The sequence below is a fragment of the Vicugna pacos genome, chromosome 17, assembly GCF_048564905.1.
Source record: "Vicugna pacos chromosome 17, VicPac4, whole genome shotgun sequence".
Taxonomy (NCBI): Eukaryota; Metazoa; Chordata; class Mammalia; order Artiodactyla; family Camelidae; genus Vicugna; species Vicugna pacos.
Window position 1 is genome coordinate 22,814,531 of NC_133003.1, and position 20,997 is coordinate 22,835,527.

At 33.4% G+C, this 20,997-nt stretch overlaps 1 protein-coding gene across 10 annotated transcripts in view; it reads left to right on the top strand.

Annotated features, from left to right (window-relative positions):
* The window catches only part of DOCK3 (dedicator of cytokinesis 3), a 296,560-nt gene that overhangs the window by 65,331 nt on the left and 210,232 nt on the right, over positions 1-20,997 (top strand). For all 10 annotated transcript variants that reach the window (XM_072941347.1, XM_072941354.1, XM_072941349.1 and 7 more), the window contains one exon: positions 8,927-9,023. In XM_072941347.1, coding sequence (XP_072797448.1) covers positions 8,927-9,023 — 97 coding nt within the window. The remainder of the gene's footprint in view (positions 1-8,926; positions 9,024-20,997) is intronic.

The window sequence follows — 20,997 nt, forward strand, 5'->3', positions numbered from 1 at the left end:
AGGGCACCACTCTAGGGAAAGTAAATGAGGTCATCAGTCAGCATCTAACCTAGATTTGTGACGTTGAGAGAAGGCATACAATCTTAAGAATTCCTCTCCAAAAGGGAATAAGAGAGGTAGAGCAGGAGCATACATAGAAAAGATCTGCGAGAGCCTCAGGATTTGTACCTAGGCTGATTAGTAAAGGTGTTTGTTTCCTGAAGTCAGTCAATAAAGACTGGAGGAAGTGGCTGCTTCTTCAAATAAAAGACAACAATGCAAGACTTCAAGGGATAAGAAGAATCAAGGAAACTCATGACACCACTGAAGGAACACATTAATTTTCCATTAGCCATCCTGAAAGAAATTGAGATCTATGACTTGGCTGAAAAGGAACTAAACACAATTGTTTTAAAGAATCTCAGTGGCTATAAGAGTACATGGGTAGATAATGAAATCAGGAGAATGTATGAACAAAATGGGAAATTAATCAAACAGATAGAAATCATAAAAAGAACCAAACATTAATTCTGGAGTTGAAAAGACAGCAGACTTGATCAAACAGAAGAAAGGATCTGTGAATTCAAAGATAGGTCATTTGAAAGTATCCAGTCAGAAGAGAAAAAAGAAAAATGAATGAAAAGAAGTCCAGCCTATGGGACTTGTGGGCTACCATCAAGAGAACTAATAAATGTATTATATTAGTCCCAGAAAGAGAAGAATGAGCAAGAAAGGGGGCAGAAAACTAATTTCAAGAAATGGCTGAAAACTTCTCAAACCTGAGGAAAGATAGAACATTCAGGTATGTGATGCTCAAAGCTCCCTAAACAGGTTTAATTTAAAGACAGCTTCTCCAAGACATATTACATCAAACTTGTCAAAGTTAAAAACAAAGAGAATTTTGAAATATGTCAAAGATAAAGTCAAAAGGGTTATTAAAAATATCTTGAGATAAAGTAAAATGGAAACATACCCAAACTTATAGGATGCAGAAAAAGCATGTTTGTGAGCAAAGCATATAGTGATAAATGCTTTCATTGAGGAAAAAAACTCCAAAAAACAATCTAACTTCGTATCTCAAAAAACTAGAAAAAGAAAAACAAACTAAACCCAGAGTTATCAGAAGGAAGAAAATAATAAAAAAAGAGCAGAAATATGAAGTAGACTAGAAAAACAGTGTAAAAGATCATCAGAACTAAGAGTTGGTTTTTGAAATGATAAAATTGACAGATCTTTGCTAGGCTAAGAAAAAAGACTCAAAATCAGAAATGAAAGAGAAGACATTACAGCTGATACCACAAAAATAAAAAGGATCATAGGAATCTACCAGTAACAACTATACACCAACAAACTGGATAACTCGGAAGAGGATGGATTCCTAGAAACATACTAAGGCTGGATCATAAAGAAATAAAAACTCTGAATAGAGAAATGATGGGAAGGAGATTGAATCAGTTATTTTAAAACATGTAACAAAGAAGAGCCTAGGACCTGATGATTTTCTGGTGACTTTGACCAAACATTTAAAGAATTAATGCCAATTCTTCTCAAATTCTTCCAAAAAATTGAAGAGGAAGGGAACTCCCAAACTCATTTCACAAGGTCAGTGTTACCCTGATACCAAAGCTAGACAAGAACATTACATGAAAAGAATTACAGGCCAGTATCATTGATGAACACAGATACAGAGCCCTCAAAAAAATCCTGGCTAACCAAATTCAACAGCATGTTAAAAAACATACATCATGATCAAGTGAAATTTATCCCTGGGATGCAAGGATGGCTTAACATATGCAGATCAATAAATGTGATACACCACATTAACAGAAGGAGTGATAGCCTCATATGATTATCTCAGTAGACATGGAAAAATCATTTGATAAATACAGTATGCCTTCATATTAAAAACTCTCAAGAAGTTAGGTACAGAAGGAATATGCTTCATCATAATACAGGCCATATGTAACAAGCCAGTAAGTTACTCTGGTACTCAGTGGTCAGGAATAAGATAAGAATGTCACTCTTACTAGTTCTGTTTAACAGAGTACTGTAATTCTTAGGTAGAACAATTGAGAAACAAAGAAAAAAAAAGGCATCTAAATGGGAAGGGAAGAAGTAAAATTGTTTCTTTTTACGTATGACATGATCGTATGTATTGAAAACCTTAAAGACTCCTCCAAAATATATTAGACCTAATAAACATATTTAGTAAAGTTGCAGGATACAAAATTAATATACAAAATCAGTAATGTTTCTATACACTAACAATAAACCATCTGAAAAAGAAATTAAGAGAAAAATCCCATTTACAATAGCATAACAAATAAAATACTTAGGAATAAATTTCACTAAGGAAGTAAAAGATCTGTACACTGAAAACTACAAAACGCTGTTGAAAGAAGTTGAAAAAGACACAAATAAATAGAAATCTGTGTTTATGGATTAGAAGAATCAATATTGTTAAAATGTCCATACTATCCAATGCAACCTACAAAATTAGTGCAATGTCCTATGAATATTCTAATGACATTTTTCACAGTAATAGAAAAAACAATCACAAAATTCATATGGAGCCAGAAAAGACTGCAAATAGCCAAAGAAATCTGGAGAAGGAAGAACAAAACTTGAGGCATCACACTTCTGATTTCAAACTTTATTACAGAATTGTAACAATCAAAATAGTATGACAAAAATATACACTTAGACCAGTGAAACAGCATCTACAGCCCACATTTATGGTCAACAAGTCTTCACCAAAGGTACCAAGAATATACAATGGGGAAAAGATAGCCTTTTTGATAAATGGTGTTGGGAAAACTAGATATACACATGCAAAAGAATGAATTTTACCTAATCTTACACCATATACAAAAACCAACTAAAAGTGAATTAAAGACTAAACTCTAAGACCTGAAACTGTAAAACTCCTAGAAAAAAAACTTAGGGGAAAAACTCCTTGACATTGTCCTTGTCAGTGATTTTTTTTTGATCTGATACCAGAAACACAGGCAACAAAAGCAAAAATAAATGCATGGGACTACATCAAGCAAAGGAAACAGTTAATAAAATGAAAAACCTGTGAAATGGAAGAAAATACTGCAAATCATATTTGATAATGGGTTAATATAAAAAATTATATATAAAGATTTATTTGAGCAGTGAATTGTTTGGGTAAAAGACAAAAACTTGATTATTAATTTACTTTCTGTAATGGTTTTTTAGGTGTTCTATTTCTCCTTAGTCAACTTTGTTAATATTTTTGTTAGTATATTGTTTTTATTTTCCAGGAAATTTTTGCATCTCTCATTTTTCATACTTTTTGTCATAAAGGTTTTTATAGTATTTCTTAGGATATTTTAAAATCTTGATTGCAGTTTATGGTTATGTCCCTCCTTTTATACTGATATTGTTTTTGTGCTTTTTAAAATTCATTTTCACATCATCAGTCCTTTCTGAAGTTTGTTTTGATTTTGCAAAGAACCAGCCTTTTCACATTGCTGATCCTGACTCATCTCTCATTGTTTTCTATTCCATTTAGTGTATTTGTCAGTTTTCATAAATAATGTTCTCTGTTTTCAATTTTTTGTTGACCTCTGAGTTTTAAAATTTTTTTAAATTGAAAATTTTGGTCAGTTTTTAGATTGGGCCCATAGTGAATTTATTTTTAGTCTTTTTTAATATAAGATTTGAAGATTATAGAATTATCTCTGCATAATGCTTTAGCTGTATTACACAAAGTTTTATCCTTAGTATATGTTTCCAAATTGATTATCTCTAGAATATTCTCCTTTCTAGAGAAATGGAGACTAGTTTTATGTTTTTCTTTTGCTCTTCCATAATTTGTGGATTACAATGTAAACTAAAGCTCATCATCACACCCTTTAAAAATAGATGAGGAAAGGAAGAGGGAAGACATCAGTGAAGTAAAATTTATAAACATACACAGTACAGCAAGGAATAATACATAGTATATGTTATAGACATTAGTAACTTCCCATCTTTGCTACCCATTTTATGATCTCTTTGCTTCAGCTAGTACCTCATCTATGGTATATGAACCCTTGGTAGCTCTCTATGTTTATGGATGCTGTAAGTCTTCCATAACTTTTACCACAGAGCATGGCAGTATTAGGCTTCTCCTTGAGGATCTCTTTGGGTTGCATCTATACTTTTCCCCACTTCTGTTGTACAGCAGCAGACCTTTTTCTTCTTGGGGGCTGGTCAAAATTAATCATGCCAGCCAGTACCAAAACTGACTTTTTTTCCTGTTTACCCAGTGGCAGGAAGAACCTGAACCTGAAATGGCTTCATAATAATCTTAGATTTAACATAATTAATAATGTTCTCATCTGGTATATTCATGCTTCCATTGGATTCTGTATTAGCAGAGCCAGAGCCTCAGGGATGGGAAGCTAAAATATTGCAAGCAAGTCATTATGTTTGAGGGTAAGAAGTGCCCCTTCCATTTCTACTTCTCTCTCGACCCATGTATTCTGCCTGTGGGAGAAACATAACTGTATATTGGTTGCTGGTTCAGAGCCTTTATTACATTATGTGGATAGCACCCCAGTCTTTAAAAAGATGGCATAACGAAGTCTTCTGTAGTTCTCTCTGTTGACTCTATACAGTCCAGTGCTCTGGGTAATGAAGTAATTAATAATATCAGTAAATCCTGTGGGTATCCGTTTCTTATTTTGCTTTTTTTTTAAGTGAGTTCCTTCCTCATATTATAGTTTTAAACATTAATATGATAGCAAATAAGGTATTCAAAAGACTACTGAAGGTCCATTGCCAGAAATAAAGCAGGCATAGAAAGAAAATTCAAGTCCCATCCCTCTCATGATCAGTAGAGTCCACTGTAATAAACTTGCCTAACAGTGTTGGCTAATCCATCTGGAGTATGATACCGTATCAGAGTCTCATGGTAACCCACTGCTGTTGGCCAGTTCTCATTCAGCAGTTGTGGTACCAGATCAGCCTTGATGAGTGATAGTCCATGCAGTTGAGCTTATGAATAGCTGCTGTCCCTTACACTACATTCATTTTGAGATGGCTGCGAAAGGAAACAGGTTGAATTTATGGGACACTGGGTGCATTTGGTGTAGAGCATAAGGAAAATCGACTTGTTCTGCAAGACAACTCACTTGGGTGAGCCAATCTAAAAGTCTCCAGGCAAGGCAAGGACACCTTCATCAGTAGAGAAGGAGGGCCTTTTTCTGCTGCAAAGGGAGATTTAGAAGGAGTGAAGCTTATGGTTTTCTAAGTTACTGGTGTTTCTTCTGTCTCTACCATTTTTTCCAAATCAGTAGCCTGCTTTTTATCTTAATATTTATAAAAGGCCAGACATTCAGCTGACATTGTAATTCATCAATGATCAAGATCAAAACTAGAGTTTGGTTTTTGGCTATTTTAACACTGAAGATGAAAGAGAAGATTGCTCTGAACTCTTACATAGAGCATCAGTAAAGTGAGCATTCAGCTTTTTGTAGCCCTGGTTTCTTGAGTAGAGATTATCCTTCCAATTAGATACTATGGAGTATATCAAATTGTCTCATCCATCTGTTCTATGTCTGCTAGATTTATTTAACTCTTTGTTTGGAGTACAGTTAAAGGGAGAAACAATAAGTCAGCAGTATCCAGAAGGTCTCTTGCTTTTGATTATGCTGGCCAAGTTATCCTTTTATTTTTTTCCTTAAACCTTATTGTTGGTATGTTTATCAACCTCAGACTTTCCCCCCAGGATACAGCAAAGAAGACAGTGTTAGACTCTTCTTATAATTATATGGATTTCTGTCACATGTGTTCTGGAAAGCTTATCATTACCAGCATCACATATGGTTGGGGATCTGGGGCCTTGAAGTGGATGAGTAGATGCGAGAGGAAATAAAAAGGGAATCTATAAGGGTTCCCACTATGGAACTATTGGGGGAGATACTTAGAGTTAGCTGCCAAAGAACAGTACGACGTGCATGAGCATCTCAAGGACTATAGGGTAGAGCTGTGTTTTGTGCAGTATTAGAGCAGGACAGGATTACGTCTTAAACTGTCATAGCTTGACATGGAATGAAAAGCAGGGACTTTTGTGATTATACTTTCTTGCTTATGCTGTTACAATGCCTCCCAACTGTTCTCCCACTTATATCCATGCCCTCCTACAGTTTATTGTCAGCACAGCTGCCAGAGTGGTTTTTTAAAAATGTATAAATTAAATCATGTTACTCCTGTGCTTAAAACCCTCCAGTGACTCCCATCTCACTCAAAGCAGAAACTAAAGTTCTTACAAAGGCTTATGAGGTTTTATGATTTGGCTTCCTGTTACTCTTCTGACCTCTTCTGCTGCTGTTCCTATTTCTCAACCTACTTCAATCACACTGGCTTCCTTGCTTTTAGTCAGACATATCAGGTATATTCCAGTCTTCAGGTTTTTGCTCATGCTGTTTCTTATGCTTGAATACTGTGCCTGGTTATCTCTTTACTTCCTTCTGGTCTTTTCACAAATATTCTCAGTGAGATACACCTTGACTTATGTATTTAATTCTGCCTCTCCCCCTTCCCTCCCTAACTCCAAACTGGATGTTCCCATAGGACTGCTGTCTCTGGAGACTGACTGTAGCTGCCACATAGTTGGTATCTTTATAATCTCTACTGCTTTGGAAATTGGGTTTTTTTCTTTTTTTTTTGTAAGTTTGGGGTGGTTGGAGCTCAGGTTATGAGCCTGTGCTATTGTCATGAGGAGTCTGAGGAATCAGGTGTCCACCATTTTCCACTTGTATAGCAGAAGGCAGCTCTGTCTCTACATTAGCGTTTTTCTCAAATATAGAATGGGAGTTACAATGCAGGACAGCTAGGAAAATAAAATCACGATTTTCTGTACCACTGCCACTCTCTTCTTCTGGGATTTTTGTTAGTAGTTTGGAGTTCTTTCATCTCACCCCCATGTCTCTTTAAGTACTCTTTTATACGTCTTGTTACTGATTTTCTTTTGAATTATGTCTAGCATATATCCTTTGTGTTGAGGGGTTTTTTCCATTACTGGTATTTTTTGTCATTTAAAAAATTGTATCATTTATAAAATATATATAACATAGAATTTAGCATCTTAACTATTTTTTAGTGTATAATCCAGTGGCATTAAGAACATTCATAATATTATGCATTAAGAACATTCATAATATTATACAACCTTCACCAGGTACAATTCCAGAACTTTTTCTTCATCTCAAAGAGTAACTCTGAACCTTTAAACAATAACTCTTTATTCCCCCTTTCACCCAGCCCCTGTTAATCTCTATTCTGCTTTCTTTCTCTATGAATTTTCCTATTCTGGGTACCTTACATAAATGGAATCCTGCAATACTTGTCCTTTTGTGTCTGTCATATTTCACTTAGCATTGTGTTTTCAAAGCTCACCCATGTTGTAGCATGTATCAAAATTTTACTCCATTCAAAGATTGAATAAAACTCCATTATATGTTTATATATATATATAATTTACACATATATATAATTTACATATATATCACATTTCATTATTCCATTCAGTCATCATTTTGGCATTTTTGGCAATATTTTTCGTATGCAGAATTCATAGTTGATTATTTTGCATACCCATTGACTCTTGTTTTATTTGTTTTCTTTTGTTTCATACTTTTCCTTTTTTAAATGAAAGTTACTCATTTCTCTTAGCATTTAATTGTTTAATTTAAATTAAATATTTTAAAATGGTTATCAGACTTATAAAATCCTGAAAAGAATATTTTATTTTTAAGCCTTTGAATATTAGATTCTTTATGTGTTTTAGAATTTTGGTTTTTAGCAGTGGGAGATTTTGTTTTCCCCCTCATTTTCTCTCTCTGAGCACATCTGTCTGGTGCTTGTATAGTTACTTCTACCTGCTTTCAAGGTCCCAATGTAGAACCAAGTCCTCCAGTAGCTTTTTAGATCTCCTTCCCCACAGTGACGTTCGCCTTATTCATACCAGCCTTCTTTGAATTCTTAGGTATGTGATATTCTTTTCCACCTCAGTGACTTCTTATATGCTGTTTCCTCTGACGGTGGCACCACACCTAGTCCCTTCTGGTCACAACACACTTTTCTTGTCATGACCTTTTTGCATCTTTTGGGCATTGCCAGTTCTTCAGAGAAGACTTCACTGATTCTCTTCTTAGGTCGTGTCCTCCAGCTAAAATCTGAGTGTACACTTTAATTTGTTCTTAGATTCATCACTGTCTGTATCTTTTTGTTGTGATTGTTTGTCTGTCTAATTCCCTATCCAGAATAAGAGCTCTCTGAAGATAGGGACCCTGTCAATTTTTGTCCACTGATAAATCCTTGGCATTTAGCACAGGGACTGGAATCATAATGGATGTTGCTTATAAGGTAGGCAAAGAGAAACCCAGTACCTTTCTGTTTCCAGGATCAGATTTCCTCTACCAGACCCAGAATTCCTCAGTAGACACTAGTTTCTTAGAAAACACACCACCAGTATAAGGGAGAGCTTATAAAACTTTTTAAAACCTAATGTCTGAGTCTCCCCTGCCCAACCCATTTCCATCAGAGCATGAGCTAATTTGCATTGTTGATACATGTAAAGGACACAAATAATTTAAAATATTACTCTAAGCAAGACTTGGGTAGTGATGTGGTCTTACTTTAAAGAAAAAAGCTTTAAAACTGTCTTTAAAAGTTAAAAACTCTCTTTAAAGACAGTACTTCTAAAAGTAAAATTGTGGGTTTGTATAGAAAAACCTAAATGTTTTTACATTAATTCAGTTCAGTTATACTCTTGCAGTGTATTACTGCAAAAGAATCTTTATTCAGTTAGATGTACCTCTCTTTATATTTGCATGAGGTTAAATATGAGTTACACATGTTGAAAAGGGTAATGGATAGTATTACGGTATTTTATCAGAGATAATGTGGCTGTTTGTTGTGGCTTTGTTTCTAGGCAGTATGAAACTGTGGTTCCACTTGAAGATTCTATTGTGACTGAGGTTACATCGACTCTACAAGAATGGGCCAGTCTTTGGAAACAACTCTATGTGGTAAGTAGTAGATAACTAGTTTACCAGATCATTAAAGTTCCATTGTACTGAGCGAAAAAATTATTGTACCTATGCCGACTGCAAATTTTAAGATTTCTGAATATTTGCAGTTTTTCAAATGTATGTTTCTAATGTTTATTGAAACGTAGCAGAGTTGACTTTTGTCCAACCTAAAGAGAGCACACTGTTCATATGCCTGCAGTTTCCTTTATTGTATACCAGTCAGTTTCATAACACCACAAGGACTATAGCTGTCTTACTCATTGCTGAATCACTAGAAGTTTTCATAAAATGTGTTTATTGAATGAATGAGCAAAATTCAGAATTACATTATAAACCTAATGGTGAGTAAAGGCCAAGAAGCTGTATCAACACTTTCTTACAGCTACTAACCTTAAAGGATATGTCATACATGATACTTTTTGCTAGATCAACAATTAATAGATTAATTAATAGATGAATAAAATATCAGTTTATATCCTCTGGAAACTTAAGAGAGTAGAGGGTGATAGGACACAAAAAATCTATACTAAAAATGAGTGACAAAGTTAACAACTTTGTAATAATTCATGTTGTACAAAGGCTATTCTGACCATAATGGAGACAAACTAGAGATCCATAGCAGGTTACAGGAAAATATTGAAGCACTTAGGAATTAAACAACCCACTATGAAATAATCCATGTATCAAAGGGGAAGTCTTAAGAGAAATAAATATATTATAATGAATGTAAATTAAAATACAATGTTAAAATCTGTGGAATGCAGCTAATGCAGTGCCACAAGGGGCATTTATAGCATTAAGTGCATCTAACAGAGAAAAGGCAGGGTGTCAAATCAGTAATTTTAGCTCCTACTTCAAGAATTTCAGTCAGATGGAGAAAGACACAGATAAATACGATATGAATATGATTTATCTTATATGTAAAATCTTAGAAAACAAAGCTCATAGATACAGATAACAGAGACAGATTGGTAATTGCCAGATGTGGGGGGGAGTGTGGGAGAAAAGGGTTAAGGGGGTCAAAAGGTTAAAAAAAAACACCCCATAAACCTAAGCAAGCAGAATAAAAGGAAAAAAAGAGCAGAAATTGATTAAATTAAGAATTGAAAAGCAATAGAGAAAAACCAATCAAACCAAAGCCAGTTTTTGAAGATACCAATAAAATTGATAAACATTTAGCAAAAGTCAAAAAATGAGATAAAATAGTAATTATCAATATATTAGGACTAAAGAAAGAGCTATCACTGTTGTTACCACAAACATTAAATGGGTAATAAGAGCGTAGTATAAACAACCTTATACATATAAATGACAGTTGCGATAAATAGAACAAATCCTTAAAAACCACAAATTACCAAAACTCACTCAAGATAAAATAGATAATCTGAATATCCTAACAGCTGTTAAAGTAATTGAATTTGTAATCAGCATCCTTCCAAAAAAGGAATGTCCAGGCACATATGGTTCCAGTGGTGAATTCTATTGGTAATCTAAAGACGAAGAACCACTACATAATATCAATGATTCAGAAAAAGCATTTGAGAAAATCCAATACTTTTATGATAAAAACTCTAAGCAGACTAGGAATAGAAGGGGACTTTCTCACCCTGATAAAGGGCATTTATAAAAACCTACTGCATACATCAAATACGTAATGTTAAAACTCTGCTTTGGGGAAAAGGTAAGGATGTCTATTCTCAACAAAGCTATTCAGCTTACAACTAGAAGATTTAACCAGTATGGTAAGGCAAGGCAAGGCAAGGCAAGAGGAGACGTATGTATTAGAATGAAGAAATAAAGCTGTTCCTGTTTGCAGACAATATGATTGGCTACGTAGGAAATCCCGGTGAAACTAGAGTGTACAAAAGATAGTCCTGCAAATAAGGAAGTTTGCAGCTGCAGGATATCAGGTCACAACATACACACAAACTCTCAGTCAATCATACTGCTACATAATTGGCAGTGAACAATTAGAAACCAAATTTTAAAACACATAACATTTACAGTTGCTCAAAACTGAAACACTTGAGTATAAATCCAACAAAACATGCAATTTCTGTATATTGAAAACCACAAAATGCTAATGAACAAAATCAAAGAAGACCTAAATAAATGGACAGACATGACATGTTCATGGATTGGAAGACTCATACTAAATTGCTTGTTCTGTTCCATTGATCCGTATGTCTGTTTTTGTGCCAGTACCATGCTATTTTGATTACTGTAGCTCTGTAGTATTGTCTGAAGTCTGGGAGGGTTATTCTTCCAGGTTCATATAATTACTTTTTAAGTTATGTATTACCTCTTTGGATTTGATGTTAATTCTACTGAATTAACATAAGAGTGATTAACTTGGATAGAGTTTCGATAATTTTAAAACTGATAACTGCAGAATCAAATGACTGATTACAGTAAGGTCAAATTATACTAAAAGAAATAAACCAGTTTTGTCACTGTGAATATGAAAGGAGAAGCATTTTGGGGTATTAATTCAGTTTTGAGAAAACTTTTAAGCATATTTGGAACAACTTGAGCATCTTAATCTGTTTTCTAACTGTAAATTTCTTAACTATAAATACAGGTAAAATATTTATTATGAAAATTTAGCATCTTAAGTGAGACATGTTGTAACTATAAAATACATGTTAGAGTTCCAAGAGAGTACAAAGAAATGAATGGAAAATACTTGACATTTCTTACATATTGAAATGATATAGAAGAACAGATCTGTGAGCTAGAGGACAAAGTAGTGAAACTCACTGCTGCAGAACAGAAAAAGGAAAAATAGTGAAGAGAAATGAGGACAGTTTAAGAGTCCTCTGGGACAACATCATGTGCACTAGTGTTCTCATTATAAGGATCTCAGAAGGAGAAGAGGGAAAGTGCCTGAGAAAATATTTGAAGAGATAATAGCTGAAAACTTACCTAACCTATGAAAGAAAATAGTCACTTAAGTGCAGAAAGTACAGAGAATCCCATACAGGATGAACCCAAGGAGGGTCACAAGACACGTTGTGATTAAAAGGATAAAAATTAAAGATAAAGAGAGAATATTAAAAGCAGCAAAGGAAAAGCAACAAATAACATTCAGGGGAACTCCCAAAAGGTTATTAGCTGATTTTTTTTTCCAGCAGAAACTACAGTCCAAAAGGTAGTGGCACAGTATATTTAAAGTGATTAAAGAGAAAAGCCTATAACCAAGAACACTCTACTCATCAAGACTCTTGTTCAGATTTGAGGGAGAAATCAAAAGCTTTCCAGACAAGCAAAAGCAAAAAGAATTCAGCACTACCAAACCAGCTTTACAACAAATGTTAAAGGAACTTCTCTAGGAGAAAAAGAAAGGTCAGAACTAGAAACAAGAAAATTATAAAATGAAAAGCTCACCGGTAAAGGCAAACATACAGTAAAATTAGGAAATCATCCACATACAAAGATAATATTAGCGGTTAAAAGACAAGTAGTAAAATCATCTGCATCCACAATAAGTAGTTGAGGCTTACACAAAACAATTAGATATAAAATATGGTATTGAAAACAGAAACAATGAGGGGGAGGAGAGCACAAATGCAGGGTTTTAAAATGCATATGCAGTTAAGAGATCAGCAATTTAATGCAATCACACACACACAAATATATATATATACACACACACACATATATGTATATAAATATATATATATATAGAGAGAGACTGCTGTACAAAAACCTCACGGTTACTGCAAAATCTGTAATAGATATACACATAAAAAAAGGAATCCAAACATAACACTAAAAATAGTCAAATTACAAGAGAAGATAACAAAAGAAGGAAGGGGAAGAAAACCTACAAAAAAATTCAAAACAGGTATCAAAATGGCAGTTAGAACATACATATCAGCAGTACCTTAAATGTAAACGGACTCAATGCTCCAACCAAAAGACATAGACTGGCTGAATGGATACAAAAACAAGACTCCTATATATGCTGTCTACAAAAGACTCATTTCAGATCTAGAACACATACAGACTGAGAGTTGGTGAGGGGGTGGAAATAAGTATTCTATGAAAATGGAAATCAAAAGAAAGCTGGAGTAGCAATACTTACATCAGACAAAGTAGACTTTAAAATAATGTTACAAGAGACAAAGATCAAGGGATCAATCCAAGAATAAGGTGTAACAATTGTAAGTATATATATGCACTTAACATAGGAGCATCTCAGTATATAAGGCAAATATTAACAGACATAAAAGGAAGAATTGTCAGTAACACAGTAATAGTAGGTTTATATATTTGCTTACCAATTTTCCAGAGATATGAAAATACCTGAAATTGGGAGGCTGTATTGGAAAGAGGACTACTGCAAAGAATAATTTTTATGCTTTATATGTGAAGTTTGAAATTGCCATTACAGGTTTTAAATTCACTTTTTGATGAATGGAATGTTGCCTTTCTTTGCTATTTTAAAATATCAGTGTTTCTGGTTAATTCTTTTCAGCCTGTTGTTAATATGGCAAGTGTCAAATGATTGTTTTTATTCTTTTATGCATGTAGGATGTCAGACATATAGCCAGTTGAATTCAAAACAAATGAATATAAGTCTTCTCCAAATGACTGTTTCTACTAGAAGAGAATAAAAATCTGTTATATTGCAAAAATCAGTCAGAAAGCTAAACATTCTCTCTTTGTTTTCCCTACTTAATTTCAACCCTTATATTTCTTTTCTTGATCTAACTTTACTAAGAGGCAATTAATTAACTGACTGTCCTCTGAGAATAAGTATACTTAAGAACCAGAAAGATCTAGGTCAATAACGTCTAAAGTCTAATTTATCTGATTTTGAAACAAAAGGAAAATAACATAAATAAAAGATATTAAACTATGAGAAACAAGCCTCAACATATATGACTACAAAGATTAGTATTTTTCTGTATATAGACTTTATAAAAATCAATAAGAAAACCAGTAAAGACACCAGTTGATAATCTGCAAAGGATCCAAACAAGCCATTCCATAAGGCATTACATTAGGGAAGTAAGTATTCAGTCTTCCTAATAATCAAAGGCATCAAAATTAAATCTATGAGATAAATTCTCATTAAAATTTACAGGTAAGAAAGTGGAAATTATCCTCTGCCATTGAATTTTTGCTAAAATGAACACCTCCATATTTTGCTGGTGGATATCAAGTGTTTGTTGGCACATTTAAAAAATAGTTTAGGAAAATTTAGATTCTTCTGACCATATTAATTATAGTTCTGGGAATTTATTTTAAGATAATATTAAATATGAGAGTGTGGTGAATTGCAGTCTCATAAATTTATATTTCCATTAAATATATTTGCAATGGCAAACAAATTTACTTCCTTGAATGTGCCAACTGTGGTCCGATTAAGACAGATGAGTTAGTGTTTATATCTAAAGAGTTGTTAGAAAAATTTTAATAATATGTTATATACTAAAATGAATATATACACAAATTATGTATAAAGTATAACATCATCTGTATTATAAAAACATTTTTGGAGAAAAATGAAGAATTCATCAAAATATTGAATCTTTCTGTTTTCAGAATTTTGAATTGTGAATATATATTACTTTGTTAGGAAAAATAAAGCTTTCATCAAAAAATAATGATATTGTGAAATAATACTACCAGTGTTAAGTGAATAGTATGTGTATACAAGAGCTTATGGTAAGAGATTACACTACCTGATTTGCTTTGTTGAGTTTTTATCATAGCATCAGCAAGTTATGTTACATTGTAGGGAAAGGGCTTTGGACCTGGACTCAAATTTGGGTTTTTTACCTTCTATGTCAGGCTTGTTATTAGGTCTTAGCTTCATAATACCCATTTTTAGCACAAGAGACTATTTCAAAGGCTTGTTAGAGATTAAATAAAATTGCATATAAAGCTTCAAGCATTCAATCAGTGTTAATTGCATTATTCTGTTTTTGATATGAACTATATGTCTCTTCTGGTATGCATAGTTGATGTTTATTTTCTGATGTAGGTGATATTAAGGATGATAGCGATTTTGTCACTTAAGTGTTTATGCATAGAGAAATAAATAGACTCAATGAAGTGGACTTCATTTATATAATGGAGCTTTTGGATAAGAGTACATATATACTCAAGCCAGGATAGAAAAACCCTCTTCCCTCTGAGGCAGTTAAAACTGTAATCTCTCCATCCAGTAAGCTTATTTTAATGTGAAAAGGATTATCTGAGAATCATGATTTGTGGAAAACAGTGACATCATTACTCATTCCTGTCAAAACCAACATTGTCAAATTTTAGATAGATATTTATGCTACAAGTACTTTTTTTTTTTAACTAAAAGCACATTAGAAGTCACATAGAGAAGACACCTTTCTCCTTTTGCCAAGATACCAATTGAGGCCAGTTATTAATAAAGCTGGAAAAGAAATTTATTACCAGTTACGCTTATTCTTCATTTTCAGAATTATCTAAATGAGAAAAAGAATTTTCCAACAACTAAGATGTCTTCTTCAAAAAAGTATGAGTTGTTTACATTTTCCATGATAGGGTTTAATATCCAATTATAGGGTCTATTAAGATGACACTGTAAACTAAATAGAAAAGATGTGTATTTGCATTAATTTTGGCCTATGAATTTTCCCTCATGTGTATAACTGAAATATTTTATAATTGTAGTTAAATAGTTTTAATCATTTATTTGTACTATTTTAGGGTAACATAGTATTAGAAATTTTGCTTTTCTATTAAAAATTCACCTTTGAGTGGATATCTGTGATGAAGTTTACCCTGTAGTTTACTTTTTTCCTTTGTGATGGAGTATAACAGTGCAGCAATATTTTCATGTTATAGGAAGATACTAGAACATAGTTACTGAAGATGATATACTTTATAACTGTTCTACTTTCTGTTGCTATAGAAGTTGAAAAAAATTTTAGGAATCCTAAAAATGAACAATTTTTAGATTTTACTAGAAATAAGGCACAGTTCTCCAAATTCTGATGAATATAGTGTCTTTGTAATCTTTGGAAGATTAAGTCTGTAAATGGAAGGCAGAATGTCATATTGAGACCCCACCTAAAGAGCAGAAGATACAAAATTCACTTTTATGTTTGTCTAAAGAATATTGATTTGTCAAATATTAAGAACATACGTGCTTACATCATCAGATGTTTAGGGTACATATAAGAGGAATTCAGCAGAGGGACATATAGTGGCTAAGTGCATGGGCTCTGGAGAGAGATTTCCTGAGTTCAAATTCTGATGTCACAATTGCTAGCGGCATAATTTTGTGCCGATTAGCTTCCTCTTAGGAGATAATAATGGTGTCTGCCTCCTAGGGTTACTATGTTGTTTAAATGATATAAAAAGTTTGGAACAGTACCTGACACATTTTAAGTGCTTGGTTGAATGCTTACTTATTATTTCATTTTTGTTGTTATTTAATAAGAATGATATTTACTATTGTGGGAGTCTGTTCCTGAAGCAAGTCCTGTAGTTGCTTTAGTCCTATATTTTTTCAAATACATTCTAGCCCCATATCTCACTCTACCCTAAAAATTTCAATCTTTAGAACTGGCAAGCTCTTTTTCTTGCTGCATTTAAAAATATATTTTGTATATAACAAAATGATAAAGGGTTTTCTCTCAAAATAATGTTGTAAATCAGTATGTTAATGATTGAAGGCTTTTAAAAAAATAATGATAATTTTTAGTGTATTCTTTTTAATAGGTTTAAAATCTAAAAGAATATTTTGACAGACACACTGTGGCTATCCAGTAGCCAGATTCCTTTTCTTCCTTGTTAAGAGTCATAACTGTTTAGGTTGGTGTCGTGTACAGCGAAAGTATCCATCTTTTGGCATTGTGTACAGCTAAAGTATCCATCTTCCCAGACTCCTTTGAAGCTAGGGGATGCTGTGCAGTGTATTTCTGGCCATAAATTACACGCAGAAGTTTCTACAGGAATTTCTGGATAAGCCATTGCTTTTCTTCTAATAAATGACTTACTGTATTGGCATATTACTAAGAGATGACAATTATGTTAAAAAAAATACCGTCTAAGGATTACAGAGCACAGAGATGGAAGATATTTAAGGTATTGCTGACATTGTAGAATCACCATAGAATCCCTAGACTGTTTACTTCTGAAATTTTTGTTACGTGAAAAAGTCTTTTATCTTGTCAAATCTTTTAATCATATTTGTTAAATGCAGCCAAACACAACCCTAGTTGACTAATGAGATGTCATTGAAAGAATAATGAATTTACTCATTGAATGACTGATTCCTACTAATTTTAATTTAATGATTTTATTTGTTTTCCTCTAAAATGAGGGGCTTGCCTTCACTGTATCCAATGAAATGGAAAGAAATTGATTTTTAAGTTTTTATACAAAATGCATGTTTTAAAATGTACTTTTTCTTTCAAATTGAAATTTCAATCATTTGATCTTTTTAATACTATATGGCTTTAATACCAAACATTCTATAGAGTCAATGAAGACATAATAACTATAGAAAAGATAACCTTAAGTAGTTGATATCATTTCTCTTTATTTTTTTTCTGACTCTGTTTTCTTTTTATTTGCTGTTATTCATATTCACTTGTTTTAATCCTGATTTTGTTTTGTTTTTAATTTGTGCTGTTGTTCTTTGGAACTCTAACTGTAGGAATTTTTTAAAGGGTTAAAACATTTTTCAGAGAGGATTTGCACTTTATTTTGCCAGGTTCTTGGGATATTACTTTCCTGGAAATGTATTAAAATTTAGATTGAGGGTTCCTTAGGGTATAGTCATAGTGTGAATTTTCTCCTCAGACCTATGCAAGTCCTCATTTGCAGTTAGTATTCCTTTTTGTTCCTCACCCCATCCAAAGCCAAAGCTGAGATGGATACCTAGTCTCAATATCTCTCTGTGCTTGGTAGGATTTTTTTTTTTTCCCTCCTAACTCATTCACTAAGGATACCTGACCTGCCTTCTAGAATTCTAGCCTTCCCCCTTCCTCCACCCTAGCTCTTACCTCCCACCTAGCTCTGGCCTAAGATAGTTGGCTAAAATCCAGGGATTGGTAGGTGCCCACAGGGCAAGTGCAGATTCCATGACAAATTCTCCTTGTTATGATGTTATAGTAGTTTATGGCCTTACTTTCCTACCCACTCAGCCATATATTAAATGTTTTATTTTCATTTTAATGTTATCTATCTATAGATTTTACTTTATATGAAGGGGTTTTCTCTGATTTGTGATATTTCTCCATTTTGTTCTATGCTCTTGAAAGCTTGTTTCTTTTTTAAAACAATTCTCTCCAAGGGTCCTCTTCTCTTGATTAAAAAAAAGGTCGTTATTTATTGATGGTCTGCTATGGACTCAACACTGTTTATACATTTCTAACCATTTTGTACTCAGAGCAGTCTTTTGAGATGGCATTGATATTCTCACTTCATACTCTGGTGAAAAGTGAGGGAGTGACTAAGGTGACTTGATAATATGCTGTTTCCCTCTTCCTCTCTCATGGACCAGATTTTACTGGATAGGAGTTGGCGGGTGAACAAATCTTTTTGCTTCAAACCTTGCCTCCAACCAAATCCTAGAAAAATTCACCATACTGCTACATTGACTAATCTGTACCTTTCCATATTTGGCTTCATGTGAGTTCACAAATCAAAAATGTGTATCTTTCCCCTATATGAATTCTTAATAGACTACATAATGGCATTTCTTTAAACCCATTAAGAGTCAGTATCAGGAAAAAAACTAATACTAATATCATGATCTGGCAAGTATTTGGTCCTGATCTATGTCAGTACAACAGTGGATGTAAAAGATTATTTAAAGATGTATGATTTTGTCTGATTTCCTTTTAGAGCTTTTCCTTCATATTGGGATCACTAAGACTGTTTTGGTTAATGGTTGTCCATAATTTTAGCAAGGATCTTTTAAACTATTGTCCTGGCTTAAAATAATCTTGAAAAAGAATACTGTTCATGAAAACTGTGAGAGGAGATTATGCAGTTCTAAAATAAGGCTAAAAAATGATACCTGGGACCTCATTACTGCTATGATGCCATAACGCACTTGGGTTTCATTTTACTTACCCTTGGATACCATTATGAACTGTGGTAGCTATATTACAATGTTCATTTCCAACATTCTGTAAAAATAAATTTTCAGTGAGGAACGGCATCCTCCTGTTTAAAGGTAATTGGGATTGAGTTATTAGGCTTCTTTCAAACACTCTTTCGATAGAAGTGCATTTAATATTTCAGGCAAAGAGTGACAGATTGGCTGGGGAGCTGGAGTTCTTTCAGAGGCATCCCCATCGGAGTTGCACGTCCTTTTACATTTACAACGTGCAGAGCGCTGGGCCAGCAAATTATACCCAAGGACACTGTTTCAGTGAGACATTATCAGCTCTAAGGCTTGCTTTGTAAATCTGCGTTACGACAGCAGCATATTTTAAAAGCATAAAATGTTATAATACTTTCCTAATTTCTGGAAAATTTTGTTTTTACCTAACATAAACTGAAAGTGATTGTTTCAGATACGATAGTTTCTAAAACTGTGGATCAAAAACATGCCGGAACATAGTAGTGTTTAGAGATGGTTCAAAAAGTATTTAATTTCTTCCCCAAAAGAATAAGCAAGGGGCCAAGAAAATTTAGTATTATTCATGGAAAAGAGTATTTCTAAGAGAGCAGACATTTGCTTTTGTCAAAATTCTCTCCTAAATGAGAACCCATTTTTCAGAAACTTGCTTTTAGAAGCTACATATATTTTCTTGCTTAATAAATCTACTTAATAATTTTTTCTTACATAAAGTTTTAATAATGTTTCCAAAATTGGCCAGCTTCTTTTTGCTTCCAGGTCACAACTTTCACCCAGGAGAATTGATCTCACTGGCTTCCATGACAAGTCATAATGGTCAAGTACAATACCAATTTAATTGCATTAGTAATTGGTAGAGGTGGAGGGTACATGGATTTTGGCATTATACAGATAGGCCTGAATCCCAGCTTCCCAAGTTTTTCGCTTTGTGGCTTAGTGCAAGTTCTTTAAACACTCTTGAGTCTTAGTTTTCTCATCTATAAAATTGAGACAAGAGCAAGCACAGAGGGTATCAGGAAGATAAGCAAAATAAATAACAGTATATGAGGGCCCTTTGCAGAGTATCTGCATATAGGAGATGCTGAAGGTTGATCTAACTTAAGTGATTTTCTTAAAATTTTTGCTAATTGTTTGTGAAACTCTTTTTCCTCAGATGTCACGGTTCCTAAACCATCCTCTGGCTTCCTTATCCCTAACTAGATATTTTTAGAGTTGATACATTGTCATTAAATTGTTTCTTTGAAGCTTGATTGATCTTTCTTTGACAAAATTTTCTTTTGAAGTTAAGATGACTCACTTTGTAGTATAAAGAAAGAGACCTTAGTCTTAAAATCTAATTTTAAAATTTCAGATTTCTTTCTGTTTAGAAAAGGACAGCATTTGATTTCCAAAGTGTCCACAGAATGCCTAGTTAACGTACTAAATTGCCAAAAAACAGAAAAGTGGAGAAGGCATTATAGTATCCTGAAATTGGACATACCAGAGCTTATGTCCTTGCTAGCTTCCAAGAGAATTCATTTCATAGAAACAGGAAAGGATCATTCCCTGAATGACTAGAAATTTTGATTTCTTGAACGTTTAGAAAGCTCTAGAAAAGTCATTGAATATAATATGCATGGAGGCAAACTCTCAAAGAATTTATTTCCTAAGAGAGACAATAAATATAAATCTATAAGCAAGTATATACATACAATAGATAGTCTCTTCCTGGAATATTTTGGGAAGAATGAGAGAGGTAATACACTCAAGTTTGTTTAGCTGTCTTTTTATTCTTTAGGGCTCATCTCACATTTTACCTCCTCAAGGAGGCTTGTCCTCATCACCCAATCTAAAGAGCCCTCATCTGTTTCTTCTTGTTTTATTTATTGTTTCTTGTTGGCTGTA